General features: G+C 37.1%; 1 protein-coding gene across 2 annotated transcripts in view; it reads left to right on the forward strand.

Moving 5' to 3' along the window:
• The window catches only part of ndst3 (N-deacetylase/N-sulfotransferase (heparan glucosaminyl) 3), a 72,728-nt gene that overhangs the window by 13,942 nt on the left and 40,809 nt on the right, over positions 1-17,977 (forward strand). For both annotated transcript variants that reach the window (XM_028472258.1, XM_028472172.1), the window contains exons 3-5: positions 6,744-6,831; positions 10,616-10,770; positions 14,290-14,475. In XM_028472258.1, the coding sequence (XP_028328059.1) occupies positions 6,744-6,831; positions 10,616-10,770; positions 14,290-14,475 (429 nt within the window). The remainder of the gene's footprint in view (positions 1-6,743; positions 6,832-10,615; positions 10,771-14,289; positions 14,476-17,977) is intronic.

Consider the following 17,977-nt stretch of genomic DNA (forward strand, 5'->3'; position numbering starts at 1 on the left):
TACATGCGTGGGCTAAGTAATCAACTTGGACACGGCCCTGTACTACAAAGCTGGATACATAGATCTGGACTATTGCTCTATTGGCAGTGGTGGCCTAGTTGTTACAGAAGTGGGCTTGTAATCAGAGTGTAGTAGGTTCAAATTGACTGTGGGACCTTGAGCAAGTCCCCTACACCTAACTGCTTCCAATTGATTATTAATCTCAATAAGACTTTCCAGATTAAAGAAAGATTGAACCACTGGAAGCATATATGTATCACAATTAGATTTAAAATGGATTAACATAAATGCTTTTTCATTTTCAAAATATAGTGGCATTTTTTTAACTCATAAATAAAATAAACGATAAATAATTAAAACTACATTTTCATTTTCTTCTTCAAAGTTGCTCATTTTGTAACTTAATTAAAGTGTTAAATGAAATTACATTTAAGTTTTAATTTTCAAATTGAATTTTGGTAACTATTTGCTGGGCCATCTTTTCAAAATTTAAATGTAAATGTAATTTCCTTTATCATTTTAATTTTGTTACAAAATGAGCAACCTTGAAGAAGAAAATGAAGATGCAGTTTGGATTATTTATTAATCCTTTTATTTTTTAGTTAAAAAATGCAGCTATATTCTGAAAATGAAAAAAAAAAAACCATTTCTGTCCATTCATTTTAAATTTAACAAGGCAAGACCTGCGAATACGTATTTGCCAATTAAAAATTGAAAAAATTGGCAAAAATGACAACCTCTATCTGGGTTTGCTGACAAGTTTGTTCTTTTTACTAAATAAATTCAAAGTAATAATGCAGGAAAAACAGAAGATGGACCTTGACCTTACATATGACCTTGAGTCAAGGTCAGTGTCACACATTGAACAGCAGTGTTGTTCAATCGTACCAGTCTGAGCACTGTATCTCACTTTGTGGCCAAGTTATAGGGAAAAAAGTCAAAGGGTTTTTTTTTTTGTGACATCATGAACTTTGACCCCTATCGATCTTTTTACTGGTAGGTCGTACAGTTTTGATCCAATTAAATAAAGATGAGCTTTTCATAAATGTAAGCATCAAACTTGTACAATAATATTAGTAGAGATATGGAAAATTCTGGTTTTGACCTTGACCTTGATGTTTTGGCTCTAAAAAAGGTCAACTGCACACCCTTGACATTTGCCCCTATGAGATGACATACGTGTCATTAGTGCTGCATTAATAGCCTAGGAGGGAGTTCCACAACAAAGGACAAAAGATATGCTCATACATAAAAGGTGGATATAATTTGTATTTTATTTAGCCTATATTATTTTATTTATATTATTTTACCGGGCCCCTACCACTTTGTGTAGCAGTGCAGGGTGCATGTCAGTACTCAATACATTTGCGGGCCTCATCCTTTTAGATCCTTTCAATGCATGCGCGTAGACTACGTCACTTCCTTCATTCGCAATCTTTACGACAGAGCTCCTGGGACGTAATATTTGATTGTAAGCTGACCATACGATGCAATGTTTGTTAAATATTTTATTAGTACACATGTAAATATGTGACTGTTTTTGTGGTGTTTTTATTAATTAATTTAAAAAAAACTAAAAAGGAAAAATCATAGCAAGACAATATATACAAAACACAACATTGACAATCAAAAACCAAATAGAAAATTAAATGAAAATCGAAAATAATTTCTAATTATTTTCAAATAGCAAGGTTTCAACCTTTTCATGTTTTTACATGTTTTTTATTGAACAATATAGATTTGAATATCAAGGCCTTTTCACAATAATATCGATTACAGACAAAGTTAAACCGCGGACTGCCGTAAAATAGGCCGACCGGATGTAGACGCGTTTTGCGCATGCGTTGAAAGGATCCGAAAGGATCGAGCACTGACAGTGCGTTCTTGCTGAGGCTGTCAGTGTTGCCAACAGCATGCATAGATACATTTCCAAGACAAGGGATTGGTCAGTGTCACAGGTCTGGTTGTGTCTGTCGTGTTTTGTCTCTCGTCTCTGCATCCTGCCACACTCCGTTACCTGCTTTCACACCTGACTGTGTTTTCCTCTGATTACCTCTCCTACTAATTAGCCTGCCTTGCTCAGACTCTCTGTCTGTCAGTCTGTCTTGTCATGGTCACGTTCTGTCGTCCAAGCCGTCGTCAAGTCCTCAGTTTCCAGCATTCTAAAGATTGGAGCTGTTGTGAAGAACAAAGCGTCTAGATCCTGTGTGACGTATGAACACTCCCACTCTTATCAAAAACTTAAACTGCTCCCATCATTATACAGGACACATTAAATAAATCCCAGAAATTAGCGTGGTAAGAGGAAATCCAGCTTTGTAGCACAGGCCCAAAATTGATAGAATTGTGTCTTTTTTAGGGATGTAACGATTAATCGTAAGGCAGTTAAAAATCGATTCATAGGTATTTAACCAGCAGAGGGCACTATCCACAAGTGTAGGCGGTGGGCGGAGTCTGCTAATACTTTCTTTCTGGCCGCCTTCTACTCTTAAATATGTTAATAAATGATTCATTACCCATTTAGCACCGAAAGAATATCTGTAATATTACTTGAATATCTGTAAAAGTTACGTTTTTCTATTAGTTCTGTCTGCTAGCATAGCTTCTCTTCTTCACTGCACGATTATCTGCATGTCAACCGAACCACCTGTATTATCAGCGCCCTCTGCTGGTCCAAACAAATAGGACGTAAATCAGTGGAATCACGGTTTTTTTTTTTTTTTAAAGTCCAATTGTTAAGGCACAAAATACATTTTCAGTTGCACTTTTAAAAGAAAAAGAACTATTATGCAGTTTTGCATTGTTTATTATAGAACCAGAATTTAAATTAATAGGCTTCATTTTCATTTGTATTATTCCTTTATTTATTTCATTCAAGATTTATTTTTAGTTAAACTGCATTGTTTTGAATTGTTTATCAAGGAATTCTTTTGACAATGAAAAATAAAATGAAAATAGTACAGTATTTTCTAGTTTTTTTCCCAATAAAAAAATTTGTCTAGTCCCATTTTGTAAAATAAATCGTGAGAGAATCGCATTGTGAAGCCAGTATAGTGAATCGAATCGTATCGGGAGTTGAGTGAATCGTTACATCCCTAGTCTTTTTCATTTGTAAAAATGTTTTTTTCTAAATACAAAGGCAACTTTAAATTGTTTGCATTTGCATTGCACTTGAAGAGATCGTACGAGGGAAGCAAAAGTGTTGTTTGATCCGAGGGCCACATTATCAACATTCACGTTAGCATATAGGATAAGCAATCTGAGCATTAATACAGGAAAGAACAAAATGTTTGTAGTCATTCTGGAGTCTATCCAAGCCTACAGGGGTTGCAGGAAATGGACATACTGGACATGGTATGGGACGTAGTGGACATCGCACATAGACTGACGCACAATAATGCAATTTCCATGCAGCAATGGCTTAAATCCAGCTTAACTAAGATCTGCATTGCACATGTTTATAATAATAATGGCTTGGATTTATATAGTGCTTTTTTTCGAGGAGACTCTAAGCGTGTTACAGAAGTCATTATTCATTCACACCAGTCATTCACATCAATCATTCGAACCCCCAACCCTTTGGTTATTGGACGACCCACACTACCACTGATCCACAGTCACCTTTTCTGTAGCTTTTAGCAACACAAGACCTCATACTGTATTTGTCAGCAAATCTGCAGCTAAAAGCAATATGTTGCCTATGATTGTTATGTAATCTTTGCCAGGAGATTGCCAAGTTTTATTAGTTTTTTTATAGGAAGTATATTTTACTGCAAGGAAACACAACATACACGCACACAGAAAAAAAGAACCATTGATTCACAATAATTAATGACATTTGATTCTGTTTAGATTAACCAGCACTCAGGTTTACAAATAGGTGTTTAATGGTCTTGCACATCTCCAAATAGGGGTAAAAAAAAAGAAGAAAAAAAAATTAAATGCTACACAACAATATTTTCGAGAAAGATTTTTAATCAGAAAATGTCATCTATAAACAATGACAGAGTAGCTTTGATGAAAGTGGCTAAATGGTGACCTTCACTTTTATTAAGAAAGAAAAGCTTTTTGGTTTTAAATGGATTTTATATGATGCACCTCAGTCATTTCTATGTTGCTATTTGTTTTTTTTTTTAGACTGGCATTGGATAGTTGTTGGAATATCAATGAGATGTTTTATAAACCAAACACTTAGACACACACCTACGCTGACGTGCACAGATAACACACATGTTAATAATGCATTTCAGCCAAGTGCAATGGGAGGTATATATTAAGTTACAATGCAAATTACTCAGCTGCAACTTCATTTGATTTCTCTGCTTCCACAGTTTTCTCCCTGTTGTGTGTGTATTCCTGTGTGTGTTGTTGTGTGTAAGATATAGAGTATGTCATAGCAGAAGTGACAGCAGATCAGATTAGGGAATTGTGCACATCTGTCACCATTAGGTCTTCTTCAGTGCCATTCGATTAGAGCTGATGAAGACACTTTACGCACGTGTATGTAAATTAGTTGGTGGGAGACTCCCAGTCTATGGAGAGAAGAGGGTGTGAGGAAGAGGATGTGAGGAAGAAAGACGAAACTTGGGAAACTGCCTGGAACACTATTCTCTGCTTTGACTTTGTCTGTTTTGGGACTCGTTAATCAAAGGTTCTTTGGGACCGATTAAAAACAGCACAACAATTTGTAGCAGTGTTGGGGTCAATCACGTAATTGGTAATTACTTACAATTATGGCATGATTATAATTGTAATTGTAATTTAAAAAATCTGTGACTGTCGTAATCATAATTCAATTGTAATTGAGTTTAGATAATTGACTGTTATTGTAATTGCCATGAAAATGCTATAGAAATGATCAATTATAATTTAACGCAAAACTGGGGAACCATGTTCCAGTTCTATTATTAAAATGTGTTTCATATCAAGCTTTCCCACATTTGACCATTAAAAAAAAAATTAATCGAGGGGCAGGGTGACACAAAAAAGGCTCAGACAGCCACACCAAAAATACTAAAGCCTATATTTTCATTGATTAGAAAGCCTAACAAGATTACTAATAGATAGAAAAGATATTAGATAATAGATGTTTGTTTTTAGCGTATTTTACAGCTGATTTAGGACCCGTTACCATAAGCTAACAGAAAACTAACACAAGAGGAAGGTTAACTTTTAAGAGGTTATTTATTTCAGGATCAGTTAGAGCTGCACGATTATGGCCAAAATGATAATCACGATTATTTTGATCAATATTGTAATCACGATTATTTATCAAATTAGAGAAAAAATATGTATTTTTCTTGCACGACAGTGCACAGTGCAAAATTAAGCTTTAAAATGGAATTATGATAATATATTTTTATTTTTTTTAAATCAACACAAGAATTAAAAATGTACCCAAAGTTAACTGAATAAATACGCTATTATAAAGTGCAGAGCGCGCATTTTAAATGTAAATATTGCGGACGATCAGGTTAATTTAATGGTGACAAACAAAATTGTCGATCACAATTAAAATCTGATTAATTGTACAGCCCTGGGATCAGTAATTGTGATTAATTGTAATTGAACTTTAGTAATTGAGAACGTAATTGTAATTGGAAAAAATGCTGATCACTGTAATCGTAATTGAACATGGGAAACTGAAAACGTATTTGTAACTGAAAAACATAATCAACCCCAACCCTGATTTGTCGTCAAGATGGATTACTGATATAGTGCTTACACTGATACAAAAAGAGATCGTTTTTTAATTTTTTATTTTAATGAATAACAATATTAGAGAAAACCATGAGAAGTCACAGAAAGACGATAAGGTGGAGAACAACCGAGAGGAAGGAGAAACGGAGCGATCTTCCCTCCATACTGCTTCAGCCTTTCAAATTAGAACAGGCCTGTCTCCTGAGAATGTGACATTTTCACAGAGCAGGCGAGGAAGAAATGGAGGTACAGAGACGGAAGGGTGGAGAGAGTGGGAGACGAAAACAGAAGGGTGGGGGGGGGGGGGGGAGGGGGGCAGAGAGGCGGCTGCAGGTTCTCAAACATGGAGATGGAAGAATAGAGAATGCTGGGAAGAGAAGTATATAGGTATCAGGCATCAGGCCGGGGGTGTGAGGGTGAGCGTGACGGTGGAGGTAAAGGGGAGAGAGAGCACAGGCTTTTAGTTGATAATGTTAGGGATGGATGGGGAGAGAGATAAGAATGGAGGAGCGTGTGTGTGTGTGTGTGTGGGTTATTAGCACACCCTCCAGAGGCTACTAATGCACTGACCTTCATTAAGTCGCATTACCGTGTGTGTGTGTGTGTGCGTGTGTGTGTGTGTGTGTGTGTGTGTGTTCATTTTCTGTGCAACTCTCTTTAGTTAACACTCATTATACAAGGGCTTTGTAAGGCCAGTAAACTAATGAAGTCATTAAATAAGTGGAGAAAATCCTGATTTGAGTAATGAAACCGGAGTCTGGCCTAATTTTAGCAACAGGAAACAAACCTCCGGAAACAAACAAAATATGAGTGAAATGCATCATGAACAAGCCAACAAGATGAGCTGACACAGCAACCATGATCAAGTTGAAAAAAGTTCTCCTGAATTATACATTAACGAGATATTAGATGAACATCAGATATGGTTCTTAAATGTGCAAACACAGAGTGAGGAGCGATGGGTGTGATGATGTAAATGTGATAAATCTTACATGTGTGAGGTAATACTCTACTTCACTGTGTGTCTGTCTGTCTGTCTGCAGGCTCTCCTTGATACACAGAGACAGCTGCGCTCTCATATCTCCAACTTCACCTTCAATCTGGGCTTCTCTGGGAAGTTTCACCACACAGGTTTGTTTCATTTTAACACAGTTTAATAAGGCAATCTAATAGTGATAGACCCATACTATACATCGGCCGACCAATGTTATTGGCCGATTTTTGCGTTTTTTACGTGTATCTGCACCGGCCAGTGTGGGCTGCTGCGTTCGACGATCCACATTATTTACAGAGTGCAGAAATATTTTTTACTTGTTCTTGTTCTACATCATCTGTTTTTAATACTTGTTAAATATTTTTACTTGTTGTCGTTCTACCTCACCTTTGTTCATTTCAACACATGTTGCTTTTTTTAAAAATCGAGACTCGTACCATTTGTTATCATCATTGTGTAATTTTTATGATGTAAATTGAGGGGAAAAAATGGTATCGACATCGGCCCTAAAAAATCCATAACGGTCGATCCCTACAATCTAATGTAAGCATTTGCATTATGGCCAAATGCAATAAAGGATCAAAACCTGGTATTCTAAATTTCATTTGAATTTGAATTTGAAATTATTTCTGCAGTCTTTAAAAAAACAAAACAGAACAAACAACACTTGGTTATTTACAGTAATTCTTCAAAAATTTTACAATATACATTCAATATATATTCTGCACAAGTTTTATATACACAGTTTATACCCGCACACCAAACATATTTACATACGTACACACATTTACATACACATGGATGTACATTATATTAATCAAACTATTTCAAATTTACAACACTTTCAATCTCATCAATTAAATTTAGTGTGGCAATATATAAATTAATACAAATATGTTATTATGTTTATTAAGTATAAATATGTTTTATACCATTATATACATATAATATATTATTGCTGTCCTAGGTGAAGTTGTTGCGCTTCTTTCTTATACGTACTAATGATATATGTCTTAAAAAGCGTTTTGAACTGGTTTATGTTGGTGCTATGTTTTATTTCAACCTTTAGGCAGTTCCATAATTTATCCCCTGCTATTGATATACTCATCCTTTTCAGTGTTGTTCGAGCATATTGGATCTTGAAATGGAGTTTTCCTCTTTGGGATTATGTAGCTTCAATTGTTGATAAAGAACTGCTGGTTCAGCAAGAACATGTCTGAACACACAGTGCCTCTAGGTTGTGTATGGCTTATTGTGGCTTAAAACCAAAAACCAGAAAGGCTGCCAATGATGATCCCCAGATGATCAGGACTGGTCTGACATATTAGTGCTTGTGAATCACTGAACGCACTGTGAGAAGAAGACAAACTCACCCAAGCAGTGCAATGCTTAGGGCATGTTCACACCAGCAAACTTTTGTTTGGCCCTGTGTCAAAGAAGCAAATTCTACTCTGGTTAAAAACATCAATCTCGCAGCGGTTGCTATTGAAGTCACAGCTCTGGTGGAGAGCTGACTAGCAAACTGAAGTTGGAGAAAATACCATAAAACGTTAAAAACTTTTCATATGCAGAGGTGAAGCAGGTGTGTGACAGACTGAGGAGCGAGGGAGTCGCTCATATGATTCACTTTTCCTTGTTCACTCTTCTGCTTTTTATTAGTGAGAATTATATCTACACTGTCCATACTGAGTTGTAGTGCATTAAAAACAAGCAGATTTTGTAAGCTGTCAAGATATTCCTGTCAGTTTAGAGTGATTCTTTAAAGCTGCAGTATGTAGAATCGTGAGACTTGTATAGACACAACCACGCTTCCCCCTCCCCTCCCTATTTCAAAACCCATCGTCCCTTACCGGTATCCTCGTGAACGCGCACAACTGTGGAGTTATTAGTGATTTTTTTTCTCATTAGCGACTACTGACAAATGTAGGGACTTAATCTTGCGTTATTGGAGAGTTTTCTGATGTTTCACAGACTCTTTTTTGGTTTCCATTACCCTTGGAAATGTGCAAAATCTAAATAGCGCAATAAAAACTGTTAATGGAGACACCTGAATTTTGAAAAAACAGTCAAATATTGCTAAAGAGTTTTTCAGACGGTTCAACATTGAAATATGTCGCAAAAGCTCAATGGAAACACGTTTTCCACAAATACAAGTCACTGAACGTGATGTAGCTGGTCACATGACCCCTGCTCTCCAAGAAAACATGGTGCGATACATGTAAACAGAAAAGGAGACCCAGGCATTTCTTTGCATTATACTAGTACCGCCACAAGCTCTCACAGGCGGCTGCAATGACCCCACATCACTCCACATTCAGACTGCAAAAGGAATTGTGTTGGATATGTTTCTCTTAGTTTTACATACAATTTATCCCGTCTGTTCTCATTCTCCCTTTAACACCAGTACGTGGGGCAGACCCTGCGCAGTCACGGAGGTCCTCACGAACTCAAAGCGGACCTCCAAGAGTTTGTTCTGCTGGAGTATGTTTGTTCCTTTAGACTGTTGCTCCACCACGTCAGTCTTCCTTTTTCCGCTTGCTTTGCCATGTAAACGCTGTCTAACGCCACGATGGGGACTTCTCCTGCTGGAATGTCCGCCATTCCACTGCACTACAGAGGACGTAAACGCTCATCAACTTTAGTCGGGCAGCCAATGATAACACCCCAAAACAGCTCATGGGGCCCTCTGGGCAATAAAAGTGCTGGGGAAAAAAAATACAAATATAAATACAACAGTACAGTGGAATCACAGAGTACAATTAAAACAGTAAAAGTCACCTTCAAAGAGAACATGCGTGTCTTAAGGTGTGATTTAAAAACAGGAAGGGAGTCCGCCTGTTGAATGTACAGAGGCAGCTCATTCCACAAATATCTGAATGGCTGAAAGATCTCGTCACGCTCCTGGATTTCTAAACCTCATACATAGAGGCAACAGAAGGTGCAAAAGTACACTGTCCTTTCAGAGCACTTTGGATTACAATATGCTCAACGGTGATTATTTATTTTTGACCAAATGAAGCCAAAAAAAAAACTTACATACTGCCACATTAAGTGCGTGGCGAACGTAAACCGACCAAAATAAAATGACAAAGTTATCAGTTATTTTCTTACTATGTGGTCAGAGTTGGAGGCTATTCCTATGTGAAAATGGCCTTAGGGACATGTTCAGTAAGACCTCAGCTTCTGCCTGAAGCTTTGACATGTATCCCTTACCTAAACATTGTTACAAAAATTTCACCTTTATATGGCAATAAACTTCCAAGGCAAGGAACCCAACAAGATAAATACCAACAAGCATCTGTAGGACAAGTTGGATATCCAATGTATGGTGCTCCCACTCCGCATCATTAGGACTTTAAAGTTCTCCTAATAACATCATAAAATCTTGGGGCCAGACATAACATATTGCCATATTCATAATTAAGGAAATCCCCAAATATATAGTTAGCAGGGAAAAAAATACATACACTAGGTTTTTCTGTAATAATTATTCATGACTTAGGGATTGCATGATTTTAATCATCATGAACAAAAGATAATGATGTACTGTATAAGGTTAGTGTGCTGTTTATCCTGATGTATTTCTTGGGTCATGACACGCTACAGCACATTTTCAGCTGTGTTTTGGCACTAAAAACAGAATTTATCGTTTTTCCAATCAAAGTGTCTGTATGTGTGAACAAAGCTGTAGGAGTGTGGCAGAAAGGAACACTTGAGACAAAACTTAACTTGATTATAATTAGAGGCACTTGAAAGAGAATAGAAAACACATTCAGTGCCATCTTTTATTGCTATGGCATCACGTATCATCACCATGGTATCACACCACCTTGTTTAGCACTGCAAGCGTGTGTGTTCTCAGCAGTGTAAGGTGAAGTAATGTATGACATTTTTGTGTGTGTTCTGTGTGATTGCGTGCAGGCACAGTGGAGGAGGACGAGGGAGACGATCTACTACTGAAGTATGTGGATGAGTTCTGGTGGTTCCCCCACATGTGGAGCCACATGCAGCCTCACCTCTTCCACAACGAGTCCTCACTCTTGGAGCAGATGGTCCTCAATAAGGACTTTGCTCTGGTGAGTGAAGAAACAGAGCACGGGCATGTGCACATATCTCTTGCAGCTGTCTGTCTCGCTGTTGTTTGCTTCTTGTGTGTCCTTTTTAATCTCACGCTTCTCTCGTAATTGCGTTTTTCTTTCAAGGACAACCGTCGCTGTGAGCAATTGTTTCTTTGCCACAGCAGATTACACCTCCGCGACTTGTACCGTGACATTTCAGAAGTAAACAGACGTCTTTGACTTTAAAGACTTCATTTCTTCTCACAAAATAATGTAATTTGGATAATCTAAATAGTACATCTCGTATTGTTATTTCGAAAATAGAACTAATAAAATGACAACAATATTTCCCTTTAAACACAGTCGTATGCCAACACAATAGTAAATAAAAAAAAGTCATAAACTGAAAAAAAGAAAGAAGATTTATTCATAAAAGTGGTTCCAAGTAAATCGCAAAACTTTTTTTTTTTAATTGAAATTGGCAATGTCCCTATAACTACTAATAACAGAGTGAAATAAATGTGTGCAAATAGACTGTGCCTTTTTTGAAAATTAAATAATTTAATTCCTGCTTACATTTCATAAAGGGATAAAAAGCAATATTTGTGAAAAGTATCCTGGTATCATTGGTTATCTGAGTAATCTGGTGTTTGTTGAGGATACTTAGGTGCATATTTGCAGCCACTCAGCTCCGTTCATCCATCCAGTATTCATTCATCCATTCTTTTTTACCAACTTTTCCTGATTAAAACCTATTCCAGTTTAGCCAACAAAAGCGAGGCACACCTTTAATGTGTTGCCAGTCCATTCAGTTGATCAATTTAGAAGATTCTATAAACTTTGTCAACTTGTTGTTGGACTGTTGAAAAATACCTGTAAAAAATCCACACACAGGAAGGAGACAATGTACGCCACATCCCCTGATTAAGGCCTGATATAAAACACTCTCTTTAAAGGTTTTTATAATTTGCTAATGCTAGGTTTCCAATTTCTTATGCCACAGGGTTCAAACAGATACAAACCAATGGTATGTCCTTTAGTTCTGCACCATGTTGATTGAAGTGTAGCTTTTACTTGGTAAACATGTGTAAATGACACCATTTTTGATATTGTATTTTTTTAACGCCATCTTATTCTATGAAAAAAAAAAGCCAAACGATGCCTGGTTCGTCCGTTATCTTTAATGAAAGTGTCTATTGGTACGGTTACCGAAGTACAACTACGTAGCGTCTTAGGGTTAAGACTAGGTTTAGGGTTAGGTTTAGGATAAGGTTTAGTCATAGTCAGGGTTAGGGTTACGCGACCTAAACTGGCCAATGACTGACCTATCACATGACCTAAACTGGCCAAATAGGGGTGCTGCGTACGGATATAATGTCGATATATTGATATGGCAACTGTACGGACAGCCACTGCCATCTTTAATTAAACATTACTATTTTCACTTCTGCCCAGCCTCTGCTTTTGGGTTTGCTGAAATCCCAGTGACTTCATTGAAGGAACCTTTAGTGCAGAAGTGACATGATTTTGATTTCTGGAGAAGTACACTTTTAAAATGGTTACTGACTTATTGTTACCTCCACCACGAGTTGCAGGTAGACATTCCACTTGAAGGATTCATTCAGACTTATCTGAATGCCAATTCAGTGAAGGAAATCAGTCCACTGTTAATTCTTCAAATCAAACTTATTATGCTCAGGCTGTAGTAGGCAAACGGAAAAATACTAGAGTGTATTTATACTTTATAGTAAAGCTTTATAGTTTATTTTAAGCTATCAAAGGCGATGACTTCAGTTGACTGGCGTCCGAAGCTCGCCAGTAAACACGGACCATCATTTTGTTGGATTACAGAATTTAGAAAACAAAAATAAACAAAACTGTTTTTTTTTTTGTTTGTTTGTTTTTAATAGCAAAAATTCATTTTCCGGAAGTGCGCATGCGCATCTATGCTCATAATCGATCTCAGTGCAAGGTAAACTCAGACCGTGGCACCGGAAACAAAACAATGCATAATCACGCGTCAGATCCCGCCCATTTCTGTCCAAATCACGGAGATGCCTATTCGTATTGGATTAGTATTATCACAAGATAAAAATATAGTAGGTCATTTGTGGGGGAATTTTAACTGCAATTATTACAAATCGCATGTGGTCCCTCTGTAAAACTAATCCCATGCAAATAGGGCTTTTGTCAGTACACCTGTCTAGGACTACTTTGCAGATGGGTGTTGTGATGATTTCTGTGGCCAACAGTATGGAGGCATCTTTAAGAGTAGAGTTGAGGTTTTGTTTATTCAGACGTGGTTTTTCAGGACATTTCTATCATTGTTCAAAGTATTGTTCAGAAAGAACTAATACATGGAAGTCAAGTGAAAATTCAAAGGAACCATCAAAGGCGATCAGCAGAACTCCTCTGACGAAGACTGGCAGTTGACAGTCGAAACATGTCGGGAGATAAAAAAAATTCCTTAAAAACCTTGTCTGAAGAAACAAAACCTCAACTTAACATACTGTTCCAAAAGAAGACAAAATTAAGAGTAGTTTGTGTAATAATAATATGATGACGCTATCTAACTTTGTAGGCGTTAAATAGTCCATATACAGTATGGTCATTCTCCGAAAGGCAGACCGACAACACGCGTAAGCAACGTTAAAATTAACTTTAAGATGGACATAATGTCAAACATTTTAGTGGCACACTATTTAGAATAATTGGAAATAATACTTGGTCATGTAAGTTAGTTTGTGTTGTGTTTGACCTGTGGTGAGTAGTTGACCCTCTGTAAATAACAAATGCCTTTGAGTTAATCTGAACACAGCAAGGTTGAATATACAGTATATATATATATATATATAATATATATATATATATATATATATATATATATATATATATATACTGTATATGTTTTTTGTTTTCTTTTTAAAATACTATCAATACTTTTTCCATCATGGTTTTATTTTGCAATGCATTGCACATGCGTGTTTACAAGTGACCGTGATTTGTATGACCATATGTTAACGTGACGTCACTTACGACACATTGAGTGGGGTTGGTCAGTGAGGCTGAAGGTTAGCATAAACGTAAAGCGTAATCGCTAACCTCTGTTGTTTACTCACTTGCAATCACGTGCTCACAACACAAGCACACATGACCACGTACACACACACACACACACACACACACATACACACACACACACACACACTTCCCCCCTTTGCTGATCCATGGCTTTGACAGTGTGTGTAGGTGTATGTCAGAGCAAAGGACAGCACCATCATTCTTCAAGATGCAACCGTCCAACCTCACGCACGCACACACACATATTCACACCAACTATATATAATATATATGATTTTAAACCTGAAGGCCAACGTCATAACAAGTCAGTGCAAGTGCACAAATCATTGTTTATGTACATCTGAGTCCCTTGGTGTTTGTGAGTAGTAAATGTACAATTATTTTTGTATTGATGTCCATAACCTTGATGTTTGTATGCCATGACTAAAAGCATACATTCCCCTCCTCCTCCTCCAGGACCACAGCATCCCTGTGGACATGGGCTACGCTGTAGCACCACATCACTCAGGTGTCTACCCGGTTCACCTTCAGCTCTATGAGGCCTGGAGACGTGTGTGGAACATCAGAGTGACCAGCACGGAGGAGTACCCTCACCTCAAACCGGCACGCTACCGAAAGGGCTTCATCCACAACAACATAATGGTGAGGAGAAGCCCCTGGCAGTCATTCATTTATAAGAAGTCTCAGAGGCGCATTAGCTTCAACATGCTAAAATCCCAAACCTCACATTCATCCATAAATGCACTTTGATCTATTGCGCATATTTCTTCATGTGCATGAAAATGTATTAACCTTGAGGAATATACCTGCTGGATATCAATAATTGAACATTGCCTTTTTTTTGCACGGCTTTGAATGCTAAAATGGTTTTTACTGGCAAGCTTCTTTATGCATATCCAAGGTTTTGTATGGTTAATGGATATTTTTATTATCTGTGAGATAAGGGGTAGCATTCATCGAGCTCGTTGTTTCACAGATGTTTGCTGTGGCTCTTTTTCATATATGTCAGGTTGGCTAACATGGATCAATGTTACCTCAAAGATAAAAAAAATAGGCAAGGCAGTTCATCCAGGTACCAAGAATTTCAGTTTCATTTTCAGTTTTTAGTTTGTTTATTGGTTTAAGTCTAACAAAAAAACATTCAAAGATAAATCACAATTTCAAAATATAAAATAAGACTGAAACAGGCCGAAACAAAAATGCTTATGTGCTCAACATAAATCATAACATTTCAGTTACCTTTTTCAATAATACACACAAAAAAGAGCAATTACATTCCTTTTTTTCAAATAATGCAAAAAAATAAAATAAATGTATATGTACATGTACTGTCTTTTATATGCAACATTTGACAAAGAACACAAACAGATTTCTACTGCTTCACATCTCTAACATATATTATGACATTTTCATTTTTAAATTAAATTGTGTGTCACTCATTTTTATTTCTTTATCAACAGTATTCCACAAATTAAACCCTAGAACAGACATACATCATTGTTTTACTGCTAATCTTGCTTTTTGGTAAAAATAAACATAAATTGATTGCTTGGCCTGTATTTGCTGGTCTTGTAGTGTGAAGTATTTTTGAACGCCTTCTGGAAGAGCATTTATTATTGCTTTGAACATGATCTGTTTTATTTTATAATAAACCCATATCTTAAAAATCTATAAGTTTTGATTTACCAAATAATGGATGTGATTCAAACATTTTCAAGCACATCAGATGTTGGTTCAAGCATTCAGATCTCTGGGTCTAATGTTTTAATTAAAACTAAACGTCTTTAATTATAGAGCTGCTTGATTAGATATCCAAAGACTATTTATGTATGTTAGGCATTCCTCCCCATGGTTTTTTTTCTTCCTTTTGCGAGCTTCTAACTCTGTTTGGCTCCTATCTCTCGTCAAACAAGTGTTTGCTGAATAGTAAATCGTGCACTGATTGTTTCTTGCGGTCTTTAATCAGAAAATCAATGATGGTGTTGTTTGTTTGTAACCTTCTTGTGTGTCTGCGTGTATGTCATATGAATTCTTTGACCTTGACTCAATCACACCATTGTTAGATTTTCTTTAACTCCCAATGAAATGGATTCCCAACGCAGCTGAAGTGGAAAGCTGTGTGTGTGTGTGTGTGCCTACGTATGTGAGAGGATTTGTGCCAGAGCAAAATGTTTGGCATTTTGGAACTGGAGAATTTTTTGCTGCAATTAATAATTTATCAACATCAAGCCCCAGACAGCCGTAGGAGAAATGTTTTGTCACTCAACCGAACAGACCATACCAGGAAGCTTTTATCACTCTTCTTCTCCTCCTCCTCCTCTTTTTCACTCACTTGACAGCAAAGCTTTTTGTGAGGATGCATATGTGTTCCGTCAGTGACTAAAGAACCCATCATGTCTGACATCAAAATTACTGGTCCACGTTGTTCTGCCACAGTTGGGTTTTTTTTTCAGCAAACAATGTGAACAGACAGCCCTGTCAATTTTCAAATCAGCCCAACATGTCTGCTTGTGTTCTCCGATGCACTGTCATAGCATCAACTCGGGCACACAACGCAACACAAAGTTCACTTTATGACAGCCTGTAATGTGTTGTTCCTTTCTCTGTCCCTATCAATAACTAGTGACTAAGAAACGTCCATTTTTCAACAAATTTGTGGGAATAACAAGCAAAGACACAAGTTCAACAGTTTGCAGCCTGACAAAGAAAAATGAAAGAACTAAACAAAAAGATATTTCAAAAAGTAAATAAAATCTGAAGGGAGCAGAAAAGGCTTAGACGGAGGAAAAATTAATTCACATTCAAATGTGTCAGTCGCTTAAAATCACATTGATGCTCTGCAAACACTGTGTTTTTGTCCCCATTGTTTAACAAATAACACTAAAAGCTGTCGATGCATTTTTTGACTCATGGAATAAAGCAGCTTTTTGTTTTTCTGTTGAAAGTGCTCCACTGATAAAAGAACAAGGACGTATGTAAATCTCATTAATTTTGTCAAGCTGTAAAGGTTTTTCTACATCGGTTGGGCAAAAAAATGAAATAATTCACAGTGCTGATTATGCTGCTTAGTGAGAGTCAGTCCACAGAGTGAAAGTAACTCCCAGCATGGCTTGATAAATGCAAAGGGACCACAGAGCGCTGGTGTAGATCTGGGACTGTAGTTGTTTCAAATGGATTTCAAATTGAGAAATCAGAACCATATATATTTTCTGTTTGAGTTATTTCATTAATCCACAGAAGGTTGTGTTTCCAAACCCAGGTAGCCCTAATTCCTTTTAGTAGCTATTGTAGAATTTATGTTTTTTCCTCATCGTGCATTCGTTTCTCAGCATTCCAGTTTCCTCCTACTGTCCACAAGGAGGAAGCTGGTTATTTAAACATTCAGCTAAAGTACAGATTACAGGGGAATGGGCCTCAACAAAAAGACAAGATTCAAAAGAAATATATGGTATATTTTGTAAAGCATAGATTTCTTTGATTTTCCTAATGTTTTACATTTTTCAAGCTCTTCTTCACACTTTCTTTATTTATTTATTAATTATTATAGACAACACAATGAGGCCCTTAATTTACCAACCTTGCGTGAAAACGATTGCAAATCCGAGTGCGCATTGTGTTGTACGACAGGACCAACGTGGGACTTATGAAACATTCATATCTGACCAAGCCCAGCGCAACGCCCTTACATATTCCAGGTTTGGAGGCCCCGCCCACTGAGGTCAAACAAACACTGGCAAAGAAATAAACGTTTCCGAGCTGAAAAGCAGTATCCTCATAGTTGAGGGGAAGAAAAACAAAGATGTTCTTTTTGGTAGTGGGAAAAGTGGAAACAAAGGAGCTCTTTTAAACGCTCTGTGGAAGAGAATAACGAAGGCAGTGAACAGCGTTTCCATGTTGGAGCGAACTCGGGCTGCAATCTGAATTTAAATCTCAATAACTAACTTAACCAAGGCCTAATGATGGTTTGAATTAAATGTTACTCATCCACAGCCTAAACACGTTAATCCATGCTTTTTGATCGAGACACTTCTTTACATTTTGGTCAAGAATAAGTATGGTATATGAGTCAGGCTTGCGAGCGCGATCCCTTTCTCTTTACCTCACAGCAACCAAACCGATCATATCAGGGCAGAGATCCTGGAGA

This window comes from Gouania willdenowi, chromosome 1 (genome assembly GCF_900634775.1).
Source record: "Gouania willdenowi chromosome 1, fGouWil2.1, whole genome shotgun sequence".
NCBI lineage: Eukaryota > Metazoa > Chordata > Actinopteri > Blenniiformes > Gobiesocidae > Gouania > Gouania willdenowi.